The sequence below is a fragment of the Fusarium oxysporum genome, chromosome 9, assembly GCF_000149955.1.
Source record: "Fusarium oxysporum f. sp. lycopersici 4287 chromosome 9, whole genome shotgun sequence".
In the NCBI taxonomy this organism is placed as follows: domain Eukaryota; kingdom Fungi; phylum Ascomycota; class Sordariomycetes; order Hypocreales; family Nectriaceae; genus Fusarium; species Fusarium oxysporum.
The window spans coordinates 3,078,729-3,094,548 of record NC_030994.1 but is presented as its reverse complement, the minus strand read 5'-3'; the positions used below and the strand labels follow the sequence as shown (position 1 = coordinate 3,094,548).

General features: G+C 47.6%; 7 protein-coding genes across 8 annotated transcripts; 3 read left to right on the top strand and 4 right to left on the bottom strand.

Annotated features, from left to right (window-relative positions):
• The first annotated feature begins 83 nt into the window (after positions 1–83).
• Positions 84–1,478, top strand: FOXG_20831 (uncharacterized protein). The gene has a single exon (XM_018401138.1). It carries the CDS (start codon positions 152–154, stop codon positions 1,406–1,408), a length of 1,257 nt encoding a protein of 418 aa, XP_018251555.1. The 5' UTR covers positions 84–151; the 3' UTR covers positions 1,409–1,478.
• On the bottom strand, positions 1,250–2,335 carry FOXG_12996 (uncharacterized protein). The gene is made up of 2 exons (XM_018392941.1): positions 1,705–2,335; positions 1,250–1,651 (listed from the first exon to the last, which is right to left on the bottom strand). The coding sequence occupies exons 1-2, from the start codon at positions 2,215–2,217 to the stop codon at positions 1,439–1,441; spliced, it is 726 nt and encodes a 241-aa protein (XP_018251554.1). The 5' UTR covers positions 2,218–2,335; the 3' UTR covers positions 1,250–1,438.
• A 965-nt stretch (positions 2,336–3,300) lies between these two features.
• FOXG_20830 (uncharacterized protein) lies at positions 3,301–3,983 on the bottom strand (the record flags this gene model as incomplete). The annotated part of the gene is made up of 3 exons (XM_018401137.1): positions 3,301–3,551; positions 3,601–3,745; positions 3,795–3,983. 3 exons carry the CDS (start codon positions 3,981–3,983, stop codon positions 3,301–3,303), a joined length of 585 nt encoding a protein of 194 aa, XP_018251553.1.
• Positions 3,984–6,119: 2,136 nt separating this feature from the next.
• FOXG_12995 (uncharacterized protein) lies at positions 6,120–8,253 on the top strand (the record flags this gene model as incomplete). The annotated part of the gene is made up of 3 exons (XM_018392940.1): positions 6,120–6,300; positions 6,348–7,050; positions 7,101–8,253. Exons 1-3 carry the CDS (start codon positions 6,147–6,149, stop codon positions 8,251–8,253), a joined length of 2,010 nt encoding a protein of 669 aa, XP_018251552.1. The 5' UTR covers positions 6,120–6,146.
• A 459-nt stretch (positions 8,254–8,712) lies between these two features.
• Positions 8,713–10,326, bottom strand: FOXG_12994 (uncharacterized protein). Its single transcript, XM_018392939.1, has 2 exons — positions 10,069–10,326; positions 8,713–9,999 (listed from the first exon to the last, which is right to left on the bottom strand). The coding sequence occupies exons 1-2, from the start codon at positions 10,153–10,155 to the stop codon at positions 8,818–8,820; spliced, it is 1,269 nt and encodes a 422-aa protein (XP_018251551.1). The 5' UTR covers positions 10,156–10,326; the 3' UTR covers positions 8,713–8,817.
• A 433-nt stretch (positions 10,327–10,759) lies between these two features.
• Positions 10,760–12,658, bottom strand: FOXG_12993 (beta-glucosidase). Its single transcript, XM_018392938.1, has 4 exons — positions 12,008–12,658; positions 11,659–11,945; positions 11,101–11,594; positions 10,760–11,041 (listed from the first exon to the last, which is right to left on the bottom strand). The coding sequence occupies exons 1-4, from the start codon at positions 12,557–12,559 to the stop codon at positions 10,911–10,913; spliced, it is 1,464 nt and encodes a 487-aa protein (XP_018251550.1). The 5' UTR covers positions 12,560–12,658; the 3' UTR covers positions 10,760–10,910.
• Positions 12,659–12,919: 261 nt separating this feature from the next.
• Positions 12,920–14,955, top strand: FOXG_12992 (uncharacterized protein). Of its 2 annotated transcripts, XM_018392936.1 has the most exons (3): positions 12,920–13,014; positions 13,107–14,648; positions 14,708–14,955. In XM_018392936.1, exons 1-3 carry the CDS (start codon positions 12,955–12,957, stop codon positions 14,867–14,869), a joined length of 1,764 nt encoding a protein of 587 aa, XP_018251548.1. In that variant the 5' UTR covers positions 12,920–12,954; the 3' UTR covers positions 14,870–14,955. The 2 variants fall into 2 exon arrangements, with proteins under 2 accessions (XP_018251548.1, XP_018251549.1); XM_018392937.1 differs by having other exon boundaries at positions 12,925–13,014; positions 13,107–14,955.
• Positions 14,956–15,820: the final 865 nt, after the last annotated feature.

Here is a 15,820-nt window from a genome sequence, read left to right as displayed (position 1 = left end):
CCAATGGGTCTCACTTAAGGTCGACCGACGACCCACCTTGGCGGGTTTTTTCCCGCTGCCCGCAACTAACCTCGCGCTTTCACCACTGCTGGCTCCTTGCTCTCTACCATCTAACATCAGATACCACCGTCTTTCCCAAGTACTATCCGTTATGGCGGAAAATCGGACCCTCAAGAAGCGGGCCTGCATCCTCTGTACCCGGGCGAAGCGGAAATGTGACAGGCAAACACCGTCCTGCGCCCGATGCACTGCAAAAGGCTTCATGTGCAGATACCCTGCACCTCGGATAGTACCTTCTTATGATATCATATACGACGAACATGGAACATTCGAAACCGTTCCAGCCACTACTGCTCTGCAAGGCGTACAGATATTCGAGGAACCTTGTCTCAACCAAGATCAGTCACCTTCAGACCCAACAAACCCAATTGCCGATACCCTGATCCCTGTCTCGAATTGGGGCTCTGATCCTCTGCCTTCTTTGCCCTGGTATCTCACTACATCTTCCTGGGATCTTTCCTCCGCACCGCGTAGTGAATGCTTGACATTCGAGGAAGATAGTCTTAAATCTTTTGTTCGCTCACTGCAAAATTGGATGAAACAATGGACGTCTCACGGTCATTGCGCATTCATCCACCGTTCTCTATACTCTGATCATATGCCTGTTGTCATTCAGGATGCCTATACCACTCTGGCCGCCTATCAGACCAAGACGCCAGCGAATCATAACATGGCTTTACGTATCTGCAAGGAGCGTCTCAGTACCCTCATCGAGTGCCAGTCGCTGGTTTCCGTCAATGGAGATACTACAATGCATCTTTCTCGCACACAGGCTCTCATCGTCTACATAAGTATTTGCCTCTTTGACGGCGACATCAATGCGCGCGCCCGAGCCGAACAAGGACTGGATATCCTGATGCCCTGGGGACACCAATTGATCCAAAGTGCCTCTTCTTGTAGTGGTCTTCCAGCAACCTGGAACATATCGGACCGTGGAATTCCTGTGCCTGGTGAGCCTACAACTACGACACATCTGACACCCTGCCTCGATGGCAATCTCGATTCATTCTGGCGTTCTTGGGCCTACGCTGAGTCCATTCGGCGCACATACCTCATAGTCGTACTACTAGTGACTATATACTCGACGCTCAAGACTGGTTGGTCCGGCTGCCCGGGAGGTGTTACCTTTACGGGTGACGAGGGTTTATGGGATGCCTCGTCAGCTCACGCCTGGAAAAGAGTTATGAAAGGAGTTAATGAGAAAGTTGTCGGGTTCATACCAATATTTAGTCACCGAATGGGCGATGTACTCGCAAACAGGAAACCAGCTGACGTTGATGACTTTACATGCACACTTTTAGCTGCCACGTTTGGCCGAGAAAGGCTGGAGGGCTGGAGGGCCTTATAGAAAACCTAAGCTAAGATTAAACTAGCAGATCTAAGCTGCAGAAGATGCCCTAATAAACGATTTAAACTCATCCATGTTTCGAGTCTGTATGTAAACCGAGCCAGGGCCCGTGAAACGGCATACCAGACCCTCGCCCGTCTTCAATCCAGTCATAGCTCCTCCACCAGCCTTTTCAATAGAATACTTGCAACTCCAAGCCACAAGATGACCGTTATCAACAATATGTTCCTCCCCAGGCTGAAGCTATTTTTAAACAATTAGCAGTGTCAGGTAGTAACATGTTGAAGGAGTCTTACATCCAGTCGATCTACAGCACCAAAGCTCGTCAGCCACATAATGCCTTGACCCTCGATACGAAAGACAAAGAGATCCTCTCCCGAGAACAAAGCCTTGCCAATCCCCTGCGTTTCTCTCTTCTTCGTAACCTCAGAAGTGCAAGCAAGGAAAGCGTCTCTGCCGATGGTCCAAGACTGATGACCATCAACGTGCAACGTGATAATATCGCCGAAAAGCGTCGGGCCAAGCGCAATACGTCCTGGACCGGTGTACGTCGACTCAAACAAGTTGCCGCCCGTGAAGAGCTTTCCTAGAGAGAACTTGGACTTTCCAGTTAACTCGATAGAGCCAGACATGTGAATCATGGCGCCTGACTTGGAGCGCACCACGGCTCCTTGCTGAAGATCCACGTTAAGAACGGCGTTGGTGTCGCGGTGGGCGATGCTGTAGGTACCGCCCGGAAAAGCACCGCTGTCATTGCTTGCGTGTTGCATCGCTTGTTGATGCTGCGCGTATCCTTGTTGGTGAGCCATGGCGATGTATTGAAAGGTAGAAGCTTCAAATTAAGAGATGATGAGGGATGAAGATGTGGAAGATAACAGGTGTCAGATTTTATTTATATTCTTTTGGCTCTGCTGACATTGATCTAATCTTTTCCCAGCAGTGACATAAAGTTCGGTACTTCGGTGAAATGGAGAGGCTCAGCTCTGCTGATCATGATGAGACTTGGCCTGTTTAGGCAAGTCGGTATTCAAATGTGCCTTGTCTTATCCTTCTCAGGACTAGAACAAAAAGCAAGCACGGCGGTTCCGTGCAGGGATCTTTGACAGGAAAACAGCCTTATGTTCCTTAAATCCCTGAGCCATCCCTGTACTCTGTTTAATGATTCGTGGTGAGTTGAAATACCGTATAAACTTACGAAATTGAGTAGCGCCTGTGGGTATTTTAATTCCTGTCTTTGGTGCTTTTATTGGTTCAAAGGAAAATAAACGATCTGACATTTTGCGATTGGTCAAATGGCTACAGTAGCTTGGATCCACAGGCGCTACTCAATTTCGTGAGTTTGTACGATACCTATTATATAAGTCTGGTCAGTTACTTACGCAACTGTAATCACATGAAAATGTCGCTTCTGCAAGCGTGTTTCAGACATGCTCCCGGCTCTCGTACTGCTGGTCAAGCTAATCTTCTCAACAAATAGGTGTGAAACAAGACTGCCGATTGTGCTAGCTGCTTCAGTTGGTGAATTAAATAGCAAGTTTGAGCACCTACTAGGCAGCTCGGTCTTACATACGCCGTCGGGGATTACCCAGCAGTGTTGCATATATGTTCTGGCTCTGTCAATATTGCTTTACTGCCAGTAGCTGTAGTTAGAGAAATTAGGACTAGTTGAGGGTTAATGTTATAGGGTGTATTCGTTTAAAGACTATATACTAGCAATAGTATGTCAGTACACCAAGGAACTAAATACTAGGGACCTTGCTAAGGTGCTGGCTATCTTAATCATAATGCAATGCAGCTTTTAATGTACCACGGCTTGCATACCTTAGTGGATAGACTGCAGAGCAGCAACATAGCCAAAGTCATTGTACCAGAAGTCTCCCTTTCCAGAGCGCTTAGGGAAATAAGCCAATAACATCTTCAGGTCGTCCAGTAGTAGCCACTACTGTATGAGGACGCAGTCCAGAGATCTTCCAGTCCCCATCAATGAGACTGTAGGTGAATTCGACGTATGCGCTAGAATCCCATTGACGCTCTTCACCGTTCACTTCCCTGACATGGCGAGCTCGAACCTGCCAGTCCCCCTTTGCCTCGCTCTTGCTGATATGGGTAAAGAGGGACGAGCCGAGAAAATGTTGTGTGTGCACTAGCGATGGTATGTTAGTAATGATGATTTAACAAGGCGGCTAACTTGCATCGTTTATCACCAAGGCCTCTATCATCAAATGAGTGATCGAATATACTCGCAGGGCTGCTGATAGTGAGTGTCCCGACAGCTGGATAGTCGGTGTAGTTAGCAATAACTTCAGGGGCGGTTATTGCAAGCCATGTCGCTTTGTCCTGTAGACGATTAGAAATCTGAACCAGAAGCATAAGACGAATCTGATACCTTCTGATCCCAGGCATGGGTCCATCTGTAAGACAAGTCGCGGAACTTCCTTTCATCACTGATAGAATATTCTAATAGATTGGCATGATTATCGGATGTTGAGTGAGTGGCAAATTGGTTTTGCCTGGGAGTGCTAGAGGCAAGGACGCTTAGGTATGCAAGAGCAGTTAAGAGGGCAAATGACACCATGTTTGTTGATAGCAAGAAAGAACGTGGCCTATATGTTTCTTAAAATTATTAAATAAATAACAAATAGAGAGAAATCGATTTAAGTTATTTATGATCTGGGATAAAAAGACTTTAAATAAGTTCATAAACAACAGTAAAGGCATTAGGTCTAGCCTCTAATTGCAGGACCCACCAACCTAATCGGAGGTCGGATACTAGAAACTCCGACAACTGCTAAACTGGATATGCAAGATAAGTCGTCGGCTATATTAAGCATATTCTATAGCAATGCAATTAAATTACTCTTATACTTTATAATTAATTTACCAAGTTTTTATATCCATATTAATCACAGTATAACTACTTGGCTCTAAGGAGGTTATTATATAATGTGTTTAGCACATGCAGCTCCAATTTGCAATTGTAATTGTTGCTATAGTCGGAAGATCTTTAGCTGTCGCCGATCGGCCTCGTTTGTTCCGTGACCTTTAGTTCGATGATCTTCCTGTTAAATCACACCATGAATCGTTTATTAGTGATATTTTCTCATAATCCGACTTGCAGATTGAGGCTTGTTGTTCTCATTGGTTGACTGTAGTATGCATTCAGGTTATGAGAGCGGTTCTTGCAGGGGCACTTAAACTGGTTGGCCAGGAGGTGTCGAAATAATCGAGGCTCAGGTAAGGGTGTCTAAAAACAAATGGGACAATAGTGGGGATATAATCGCATAAGTCTGCATGTATCCTTCTGGCACTGGAGCTGCAAATGCTAGTAGAGCTGAGTAGGCTCGGTTCTCGCGCAGTTATCAGCGCCGGCTCTCACCTAGTCATCGGCGTCGGTCCTCGAGCAGTTACCGTTTAGTTTTGCACGTATATGATCTGCCTAGGTATGACACGAGTCAATACTTAGAGAATATCATGCCTTGAGCCCCGTATGTATATTGCCATTGTGTTCTATTTACTGTGCTACTTTTTATTATTAGACAGCTACTGTCCCTGTCTTGCGACTGGTCCACTGCTTCCCAGTACTTTTGTTCCCGTTCTGTTACCTCGTTCAGGAATATGAGGCTGGGCAGGCGCTTCTTGCAATTAAAACGAATCTGGATGCATTTTATTGTGGGTATTTCCTTGCATTTTATTGTGATAATTGTCTTGAAGCTATTTGCTGGGACCACTGCTGAGCACGTAACACTTTCCTCTGTAAATAAACACATAACAGTCAGCCGATGGTTTTTCATCCCTCTTGTGTTTGCCCACTAATAATCTTTAGCAGAATGTTTTTATCTTCTTTGAACGCGACGGACAATATAGCCGCACAGGCGACACTTTCGCCCAATTAATTTTGGTAATGCAAGATATGGAATTACTTTGAATTCTTTGTTTTAGGTAGTGTAAGCTTATTTTATATCATCTGACTTCTTCTCTAGGTATTTACACACCTTAGCTATCTACCTACATAAGTTTAGAAAAAAGCTAACTTGATAATATTCACTTCAACTTCTAAGCTAAAAAATAAAGTAATCTTCCGTTATTAATAGGACCCTACTATTATACAATAATCTAGATATTAGAATTTCCTAAATTTCAGGCTCCGCGGAGATACCTTTATACATTTTGTCAGGTGTAACGCTAGCCCCAGAATCTTCTCCCTCGTGCGCGGGGACTTTCATCATGCTCACCCCCCACTAAGCATGGCACATGATCTAGATACTAGCGTCAGGGCTAACAACACCAAGAACCATCTTTCACGAGGTATATACAAAGAACAAGGTGTATCCTATCAGAGTAGATGTTTCGCCCACGATAGCCGCTCGCTTGCCTATTTGCCCAGAAAATGTAGATCTGCTGGTAGACCCGCAATGCAGCCTACATGGACGAGTTGGTGACAGTCAGAACTCACACGAGCTTCGGAGGCTGATTCAACGGATTGCACATGATGTATTAACGGGGAGTTCGAAAGATGATATCTTGGTGTTTATGATCTGATTTGTTTTATCTTTATCTTATTTAGACTAATTCTCTGCTAGAATTGCCTTCCTCTTCATTCTTCTATCCTTTGTCTCCTTTGGCCTAGACCCAGATCTAATATCACGAGACTCTTTCCCTCTTTTAGACTTCATTATTCGGGGAGCTCATCTACTCTTCTTTGACTCAAATCAGCTTCTTGTCTTTGACATCAACGACAATGACGTCTCGTGATGTGTCTATCACCTCTAACAGATGGACCCGTCTATTCGGAAACAGAGCGTCGAACAATGCAGACTCTACAGGCGATTCTATTGGCCCTGCCAAATGGACCATGGGCATTCTCAATGACAGAGAAACCGTCGAAGTACCCGGTCAGTTTTCCCGCCGTTGATATCCGAAAGTATCTTACCCCATCTAGGATCCGTTTTACTCCTCGCAGAAGACCGTAACGAGCCTCTCGGTCTGCGCAACATCCACGCTCGCACATCCCACTCTTCCATCCCCGCTGGCTTCGCCGTAGAACCCCAAACACCAAGACCAGCCGTGGCAAGTAAAAAGAGAACCGACGACGGCATAATCATTCTAGACCCCCAACCTGATGATTCAGCCAACGATCCTCTGAATTGGCCTAGCTGGCGTCGTGATGCAGCGCTATTGTCACTGGGCTTCTACTGCATGATCGGCGGTGGCATCACCCCCCTTATCGCCGCTGGTTTCACAGACGTTGCGGAAGAGTTCAATGTGTCAGTTGAGAAAGTTGCCTTGACGACGGGTCTTTGCATGACTGGTCTCGGCATTGGAGCCGTTATCGCATCTCCTACTGCTATTCTCTACGGTAAGAGACCGATCTACCTTGCTGGCGCCATCATTTTTATCGGCACTGCCCTTTGGTCTGGCCTTTCCCCTAGCTTCGAGTCATTGTTGGTCGCGCGTGTTTTCCAGGGTATTTCAATAAGTCCGGTAGAATGTCTACCTTCTGCCACTATTGCAGAGATTTTCTTCCTTCATGAGAGGGCTTATCGGATTGGTATTTATACACTTTTACTCCTTGGTGGAAAGAATTTGATCCCGCTGGCCGGAGCTGCCATTATTGGAAAGCTTGGATGGAGGTGGGCGTTCTTGTAAGCCAAGCCTCACCGTTTTGCATTGAAGTACTACTGACTGTTCAAAGCATCATGGCCATGGTTGTTGCTTTCGCCTTCTGCCTCTTGTTTCTGTTTGTCCCAGAGACATTTTGGGATAGAACTCCATCGCGAAAGCCATCTCACAAGCCTAGTCTTCTTCGACGCATGTCCTCTCGCAGAGGAGAGCAATTATTGTCAGCCATGGCAGAGGGCAACAAGTCTGATGAAAAGGCTCTGATTCGCTCCACGAACGAGAACCACAAGTATGTTGGCTTTTCTGCAGACCCAGAGGATCAGTACAAGATCTCTTCAGAGGGAGCTTCGCCCTCGCCAACAGAGAATGAAAAGAACGGCGAACCTTCTGGCTCAGCTAAACAACCAGACCCCGAAACGGCCTCTCCTACCTATCCCGTCCCCAGCAACTACACACAAGACCTCCGCCAAAAGCCCGCGCAATCATTTATCCAGCACATGAAGGTCTTCAACGGCCGTCTCAACAACGATAACTGGTTCAAAGTTATGATACGACCATTCATTCTCCTCGTCTATCCTGCTGTCCTCTGGTCAGCGATCATGTACTCATGCTCCATAGGCTGGCTGATCGTTCTGGCCGAGACGATGGCGATGATCTATCGAGACCCTCATAGGTACAACTTCACAGCCATCCAAACCGGTCTTGTATACCTCGCTCCCTTTATCGGAGCTGTTCTCGGTACAGGCGTCGCTGGTAAGATCAGCGATATCTTGGTGCGCTCTATGGCTCGTCGAAACGGAGGTCTGTACGAGCCCGAATTCAGACTCATCATGGCCCTCCCTATCTTGATTACAACATGCATGGGATTGATAGGTTTTGGATGGTCCGCCGAGGTCCACGACGAATGGATTGTACCAACAATCTTCTTCGGCATTATTTCATTCGGCTGCTCGTTAGGTTCCACAACATCCATCACCTTCTGCGTCGATAGCTACCGCCAATACGCTGGCGAAGCCCTTGTCACACTCAATTTCACCAAGAACATTGCACATGGGCTTGTATTTAGTCTTTTTGTGTCTCACTGGCTTGACAAGGATGGACCGAAAAGAGTTTTCATGTGGATTGGGATCATTCAGCTTATTGTTTGTTTGTTCTCGATACCAATGTACATCTTCGGTAAACGAGCGCGTATGTGGACTGCAAGGAAGAATCTTATGGAGAAGTGATAGACTTCGGTCTTGACACGGTGTAAATGAAAACAGATTAGTATATACTGTCAATCGAAAACCGATTACTCAAGCTATGCTGAAGTAAGCTGCGCTGCCGTGCAACGTCTCTGTTACTCCAATCCTAGGACAACCATCAAGATCCCTTCAAGCCAAACTTAACTCAATTACCCTACGCCACCAGTTAGGGGATAGCACATCAGAAGCAGCCACCAACCCCTATAAGTCGATGATGTGCCTCATAGTGGCTTCTCTCTCGTTAAACCGTCAAACACTGTGACCTCTAAATTTTTCTAATGTCATGTAGGCTGCTCTTATCTCAATTCACTAGCTTCTGACGCATTGCGGCAACGACCTGAGAGAAGTAAGTCGATCATTCAACGAGCTTCTGCTCCTGAAAAGTGAAATGATCGCAAGGCGACAACAAGTGGAGGGGCATTTCATCTTTCGAATAACAGCGGCCCTCTCCTATGACTGAGTGATCACGAGGTTAAAACGCTTTAAATATATCTCGGCCATTGGGCTGCCAGCCATGTGTATCATTATGACCAGACCGATTAATTGTCATTCTTGAATAACCTGTAAAGGCCATAGCAACCATTCTTTCCAGTAACTCCCCAAGATATCTGCTATTACCTCCACTATTGCTTTGCCCCAGCCTTCCAAGAACCAGTAATTTCTTATCTTATGCAGGAGTGCTCCAAACAGGGAAAACAGGATCAAAGCTGACGGTTGTCTCTGCCGCAGGAGTGAGAAATAGGAGTCGGGTGCAAAATGAATAAACATCAGGGGGGCAGACCACTCTTTGTTATATCCCCAGTTGCTTCTCGTCTCAGAGTCCATTTCGCGGAACTGCGACGAGTAAAGCCGACATTTCCGGAGAACTTGAAGCGCCTCTTCATAGACTTCGGCACAATCGGAGTTACTCCAAGACTCACGGGCGCGACAGAAGTAGGCGTCTTCAGGGCCCTGGCTATCTTGATCCGGGTCAAGCTCATACCAATTACCCACACTCATTATGTCCTTCATTCTCCCAGAACGGATGTAATTATGGGTAGGCTCAAGCACAGCTTGCATACCGCGGATCATGGGAATCCATTCTGTACCCAAGACCTTCTCCTTCTGTACCGATATCGACGAGCTAGGGTTTCCCTCTATAGTCTGGCGAAGTGGATTCGATGTAGCAAAGACATACAGAGCGTTGCATATAGACCATGTAAATAACGCTTCGCTGTTCTCTGCGGTGACGATAGCAATCTCTTTCTGGAATCCGGTCAAGGCCTCGTTATGATGATGCATGCCAACTAGCCAACTTCGCGTTCGCTCGGTTGGAGATTGGTAGGCAATGTGCAAAGCGGCGAGGCCTAGCAAAGCATGCAAAACGAATGGATGTCGGAAACCAATTTCAGGAAGGGCTTCCTGCCATATGTACAGTGTCTTGGGACATCTGCAAAGGTCAACACTTGTAGAGACCGTCCAGTGGTGAAGCAAATGTAATTGGTTCAACTCCAATGCCTGAGTCGTTGTATGACCAGGACTCTGGAGCGGAATGATGGCCGAGGCCGACGTTCTTGTTGATACTGAGGTATCAGAAGGGAATGGCGATACTATCGGTGGTGATTCTACAGAATTCCATAGCGGCGGTACAGACACTGATGTTGTGGAAGATTCTACTACTCCTTTTGGGTATTCACAAACGGTCCTACGGCTCGCGCATGACCGGCATGTCGGGTGTTCCTCGCTACACTGAGAACGGGTAAATCCTTGTTTCAGCTTTGGTCGGGATGGGGTAAAAGGATACGTAGACTGACATACCTTAACTCGGCGTTTTCTGCAGTTGAGACAGCCATTCTTGGACTTGAAGTGTGGCCTCCGCATCCGAGGTCTTGATGACGTCCCCATGATTGACAACCTGATGCATGAAATGCCAAAAGGGTCTAGCTGATCGGTAAGCAACCAGAACCGTAAGCGGGGCTCCTGGAACGTTGAACGATATACGATGAAGAACGACAAATTGGGGTGAGAAGGTGATAGATGGAACGAAGAGAAGACAGAAAAATCGTGTTGTTAGGCCAGCTTCCAGTAGTTAGGTGGCAAATAGGACCTTAGCGAATCAACTAACCAGGGGTTGGTGGGTACGGCTCGTGGAAGAATCACCACTCATGTTTATTCTCTTAGCCTGTACCTCGTTTAGCCTCGTTTAGCCTCGTTTAACTCCGTTTAGTATCGTTTAACTCCGTTTAGTATCGTTTAACTTTCCAATTGCCTATCTGCACTAATCCCTTTCGGTACAGCGTGTTCTAGCTGATCCACTATGTTGGAGATGTTCGTTCTGGCACTCTACATTGATGATTGGTTGAAAGGATGATTCTCGACGTATGCGGCGTCTTCTGTGATCCGCTCGCTCGAATCTTAACTCGCGACATGCGACAAGGTCCCCGCTACAGAGGTATGAAGTGAGCAGCTCTGCATGCAAGCAGAATCAATCTTATAATTCAGAGTGTAATGAGGACAGTAAATAGTTTGATCTTATTGTTTTCCCATCAGAAAGGTCACGACGTATTAGGAACATAGAAGCACCCTGAATTGGCATGCACAAGGGTTGACTTTTCTTTAGTAACAGAAACAAAGAGGATCCGAAGTCATTGAAATGGACACTATAATGTTTCGATTGTCCTTTCGTTGATCATGTCCTTAATCATCAATGCCGACTTCTTCGGCGTCCTTTCAAGTGTGTCGTAGTCTGTAAAGGTCACGCCGAACCTAATGCCATATCCATCGGACCATTCTAATGATTTTGTCAGTATTGGCACTCTCGCACCGCAATCGTGGGTGAGACAAACTGACCTAGGTTATCCATCAAAGACCACCCAAAGTATCCCCAGACCTTGACACCATCATGTATGGCCACGACCAGGGCATCTAGATGGTCGCGGAAGTATCGCTGGCGAAATTCGTCGTCAACAGATTCCTCCTTACTCATCTTTTCCTCACCAGGGCATGGGCAACCGTTCTCAGTGACACAAATAGGCTTCCCGTACTTCCTGTAGATCCTCACAAGGTGCTTCCGGAAGCTCTTGGGCGAGGAGCGGAGCCAGTCGCAGCCGCTCAGCTCGCCGATGGGGATACCTTCCTTATTCACTGGCAACTCATCTACATTGCCTTGGAAGTCTGTATCTGGCGGCGGGGCAGTGCGGTGGCGCGCGAACTGAGCAGTATAGTAGTTCATTCCGCAAAAGTCGATATCGGCCTCGCGCAGCAGAGCAAAGTCGTCTTCTGTAAAGGCGGGGAGACGGGATCCAAGCTGCTCTCGCATGACAGGAGGGTAGTCCTGTGCAAGCCTGGATGATATCAACAGGTTAGCAGGGCTGTGATCGGACGACAGAATTAGATATGGTTCCTTACATAGTGGGGTTGGCGAACCAGCCATACCAGAACTCCATTCTCCTCTCGGCAGCTTCTTGGTCCCTAGGGTCGGTAGCATCCCACGGCTCGAAATAATCGCCGCTGAGTGAGATACCAATGCGGCCAGCCTCCTTCGATTTGAACTCTTTGTTGTATAACCTTGCTGCTCTCGCATGGGCTAGGATCAGGTTATGGCCGACGATCCAAGGTTCCCTTCCAGAGTCGCCAGCATCACAGTCTGGGTTCGTACTGCTTCGTCCGGGGGCAAAGCAGCCCAAAGAGAACCCCTGGTCCTGCTGTCAATACGTGCTGATGCAACGTCTTTCGGAAGTCCACCAGAAAAACTCACCTTAATAGAAACCACCCACGGCTCATTGAACGTGATCCAGTTCCTAACTCTGTCACCAAAGCGTGAATAACATAGCTTGGCATAGTGCTCAAAGTCCAGTTGTGACTCTATGTCGAGCCAGCCCCCGTACCGGTTTTGCAATGCCAATGGGAGATCCCAGTGATAGAGAGTTATCCATGGCGTGATCCCGCGAGTCATTAACCCATCAATGATTTTGTTATAAAAGGTGATGCCCTCTTCATTCACAGGATCACGTCGTCCGCCTAAAGGAATGATTCGCGACCATGACAGGGAGAACCGATAGGCTTTGGCACCGTATTTGGCAAGGAGGTCAAGGTCCTCCTCATATCGGTGATAGTGGTCACAAGCGATATCGCCGTTGGCACCGTTGGTACGCGATGGTTCGAGGTGTGTAAAGGCATCCCAGATGGAGGGGCCTCGCCCGCCGTCTCTCACGCCACCCTCGATCTGATAGGAGGCGGTGGCAAACCCCCACTCAAAGTCCGAAGGAAGTCCCTTGGGCGCTGCTGCACAGGCATTTTGGCGTGCCATGGCTCTGGTGCTTTTCTTTCTTGGGTTACAGGCGTCTCAGGGTAGATCCGTCGGGCTGGTAAATGTCCCAAGTTCAGGTAGATTGATTCTTTATTGTTGAGAAACATTCTAGTAACTTGAAGTTATGGAAAAAAAAACCATAAGCTTGAATATTACATACTACAATCACTTTCACGACCCCTCGTATGCCCCACTAACGCAACATGGTGGGACAAGAGCTAGCCTCGAGGGAAGCAACCAATGTCGAGCCTTTCGGGCGATCTGTGGACTTCCTCGGCCTACCCTAGTCAAGAACCCCCGCATGGCCCACCGACGTATAACTAATTGCCCGACCCGTCTGCTGCATTTTGTCCGAGTTTCTCTCCCTCCCTTTGTCATATCCACACGACAAGGGAATGGCATCTTCTTCAGGCCCGAGGCGGGCTTGCAAGCTATGTCGCCGCCGCAAGGTCAAGGTTCGTGATGACGAGGTTCCGTAATTTGCGAATCTCTTTCTTTCTTGGCTAGCTAGTCAAAGAGCCTTGTTGCTGATACGGTAACAACGCAGTGTGATGGATTTCCGACTTGCAGCAATTGTCGAACCGCAGGGGCCGCTTGCCAGTATGCCCCTCCGAGGAAAAGAGGTCCCAAACCTGTTCGGTACTGTGGCAGTATCTCAGACGATACCCCAACCCCAATATCACCAGCCACCTATCCATCCGAGATCCTCGACGATTCACCCCTCTCCTCTCCAGCGACCTGCCTACAACCAGCCACAGCTACAGCTGTGAGCCAGGCCCAGCACAGCAGTATCAGCAGCAGCCAAGGGTTGAGACCAGAATCATTGTCGGAGAGTCAGACTGAAGCTGCTGTCAGAATTTATCTTGACCTCCTGACAGAGCTGCAAAACTCTGCCTCAGGTGAATCCTCAGCATCCATTGCTCATCGGTGCATCTTCCTATATACTCGCTATGTGTTCGGGTCTGTCCCTCTTTGCCATGAAGCCTCACTGCGAGCAACAGTCGGTCGATTCTTCGAGGTAGAACAACACTCGCCTTGTGAAGATGCCCTCGACATTTACAGACGGGCACTGACCTGCCTGTCATCTGAAAATGAGTATGGTGCCATAGAGAAGCTCAGGAGTCTGACACTTCTCCTAGCCCTGTGTGCGGCTGTGTCCTATGCTGTTCCAGAGTCTCTGTTGCCCACTAAGCATCTCACAGCGCCACTATTCGTCAAAACAACGCGAGAGCTACTTCATCTCTACCACGACTACGATCTCGAGCACCCTGAGTCGTCGTCGCTCACCATCCGCATGTTCTTGTCGTCGGCTATACAAACCTCTACAGGCACCAACGGTGTGGCCTTTCATATCTTGAACGAAGCGGGTCTAATTGCCATGAGAATGCGTCTCTACTGCGAGGCCTCTCTTGAGGGAAGAGACCCGATCGAGCAGCAGATCCTCCGAAACGCATTCTGGCAGTTATACGTGTGCGACAAGACCGTCTTGGTAATGGGAGGCCGTCCCGTTTCCATCCATGAGACTTTGTTCGACACCCAGCTAAGTCTTAATCCAAGTTCACCAAGCCCAGTGACGCTCTTTGAATATGGTCCAGAACTCGATGGTGCCGAGATAGAAGGCCGTCTGTTGGAGGGTTTCCATATCATACGTCGTCTATGGGCCATGGCTGCACGAGTCATTCGAGGGATGGAGTCAAGATCCATCGGGCATACAGATAAATTCACGGAGCTTTACGAAGAAGACATGGCTGATCTATCAAACGCATACTTCGAGGTAATCACACTAACAAACTGTTTCCCAGGCTGGGATCTGTCACCAGCTGCATTGTCACCCGACACCGACTGTCGAGAGATAGACAAAGGTCTAGATGACGTTCTACAGAGACAAAAGACCAGTTATCTGATTTCACTCCACTCGATCAAGCTCTTTGTGCTAAACTCTGCTATCTCATGCAACATGACCCAGATTGTGGGCCTAAGCGCAGCGCCTCTTTCCCTGGCCATGAGAATAATAGAGCTGGCTCAAGATTTCTTCAACGTCCTTGAAACCATCCCATTCCTTCATCTCCAAGCTGAGGGGGAACAATGCGTAAGTGACAACGAGAGATCGTGCCCTGCGTATTCACACAAGCTTACTGGATGGAATAGGCAGAAAAGATAAGACGTGTTGGCAGTCTACTGCTCGAACTTGCACATAATTACGATGAGGAAGTTGTTATGTCCCGGGCAAGCCAGTGCGTGCAGCGTTCAGTCAACCTGCTTGTTCGGCTAAATTCAAAGGCTTCTGATGGCGTCGGTGGTTTAATATGATAATTAGCCTTCTTGATTTGTACATAGCTGTAGTCGAGGAATGTGACATCTCCATTTCTGTCGTCACCTTGACGAAACTAGAAGAATGACGGTCTATGAGCTCTCGCTCAAGTGATCAGTATGAATATGATTAGGAACAGAAACAGTGTATGAAGTGAGGTGCTATTCTCATTTGCGGTTGGTGAAGTCTTGACAGGGGTCTCCGAATGGAATACCTAAGTTGACTAAGTTGACGACTCGAGGATGATGAGTTTTCGAGCTACCATTATACCGATGATCCCCCATCTGTTTCCAATTTAGCCAAAAGGGCGGGATATTCCATCTCAGCCCATAACAGTCCAGTCGACAAAATCCGATGCTTGAATTACCCTTTCCGGTGCCAAGGCTAGTAAATATCGATGTCAAATTGACTAAACTAGTATTATTATATTTTATCGCTGGTCCGTGTCATGATTCCGCACTACCTTGTCGTACTCGGTGGAATTTAAACAGGCTGTGGGCCTCTACTCGGGCAAATACAGTATTTATCCATTAGGCGACACAGCTGGCCAGTGTCAACTTAGCGGCGTTCCCCAGTCAAACTTTCACACTACGAGTTCTTCCGAACTACATCCAATCGACTGACAAGCGACAGGCTCACGGCCAAATCGAACGACAATATCACTGGCTCTGTGTACAAGGCAAGGGGCGCGATGTAAGCAATAGCTTCAGGTCTATTAATTCAAAATACACTATCAAAAACACACTTTAGGCAGCATACCAACTACCCACACAAGTGGCTCTGTGCACATGCTGTCGGTTGTTCCAAAACTCGTATCTAAGAAGTGCAGTTCTGGAGGCATGTCGATTAGTTGTATAGCCGTCAAGGCTTTCAGAGTCTAGCTCGTAGAAGCTTTTTCACCAGTGGGACACATCACCGATAGCTCTAGGGCCTCGACGGCGATTAGCCCA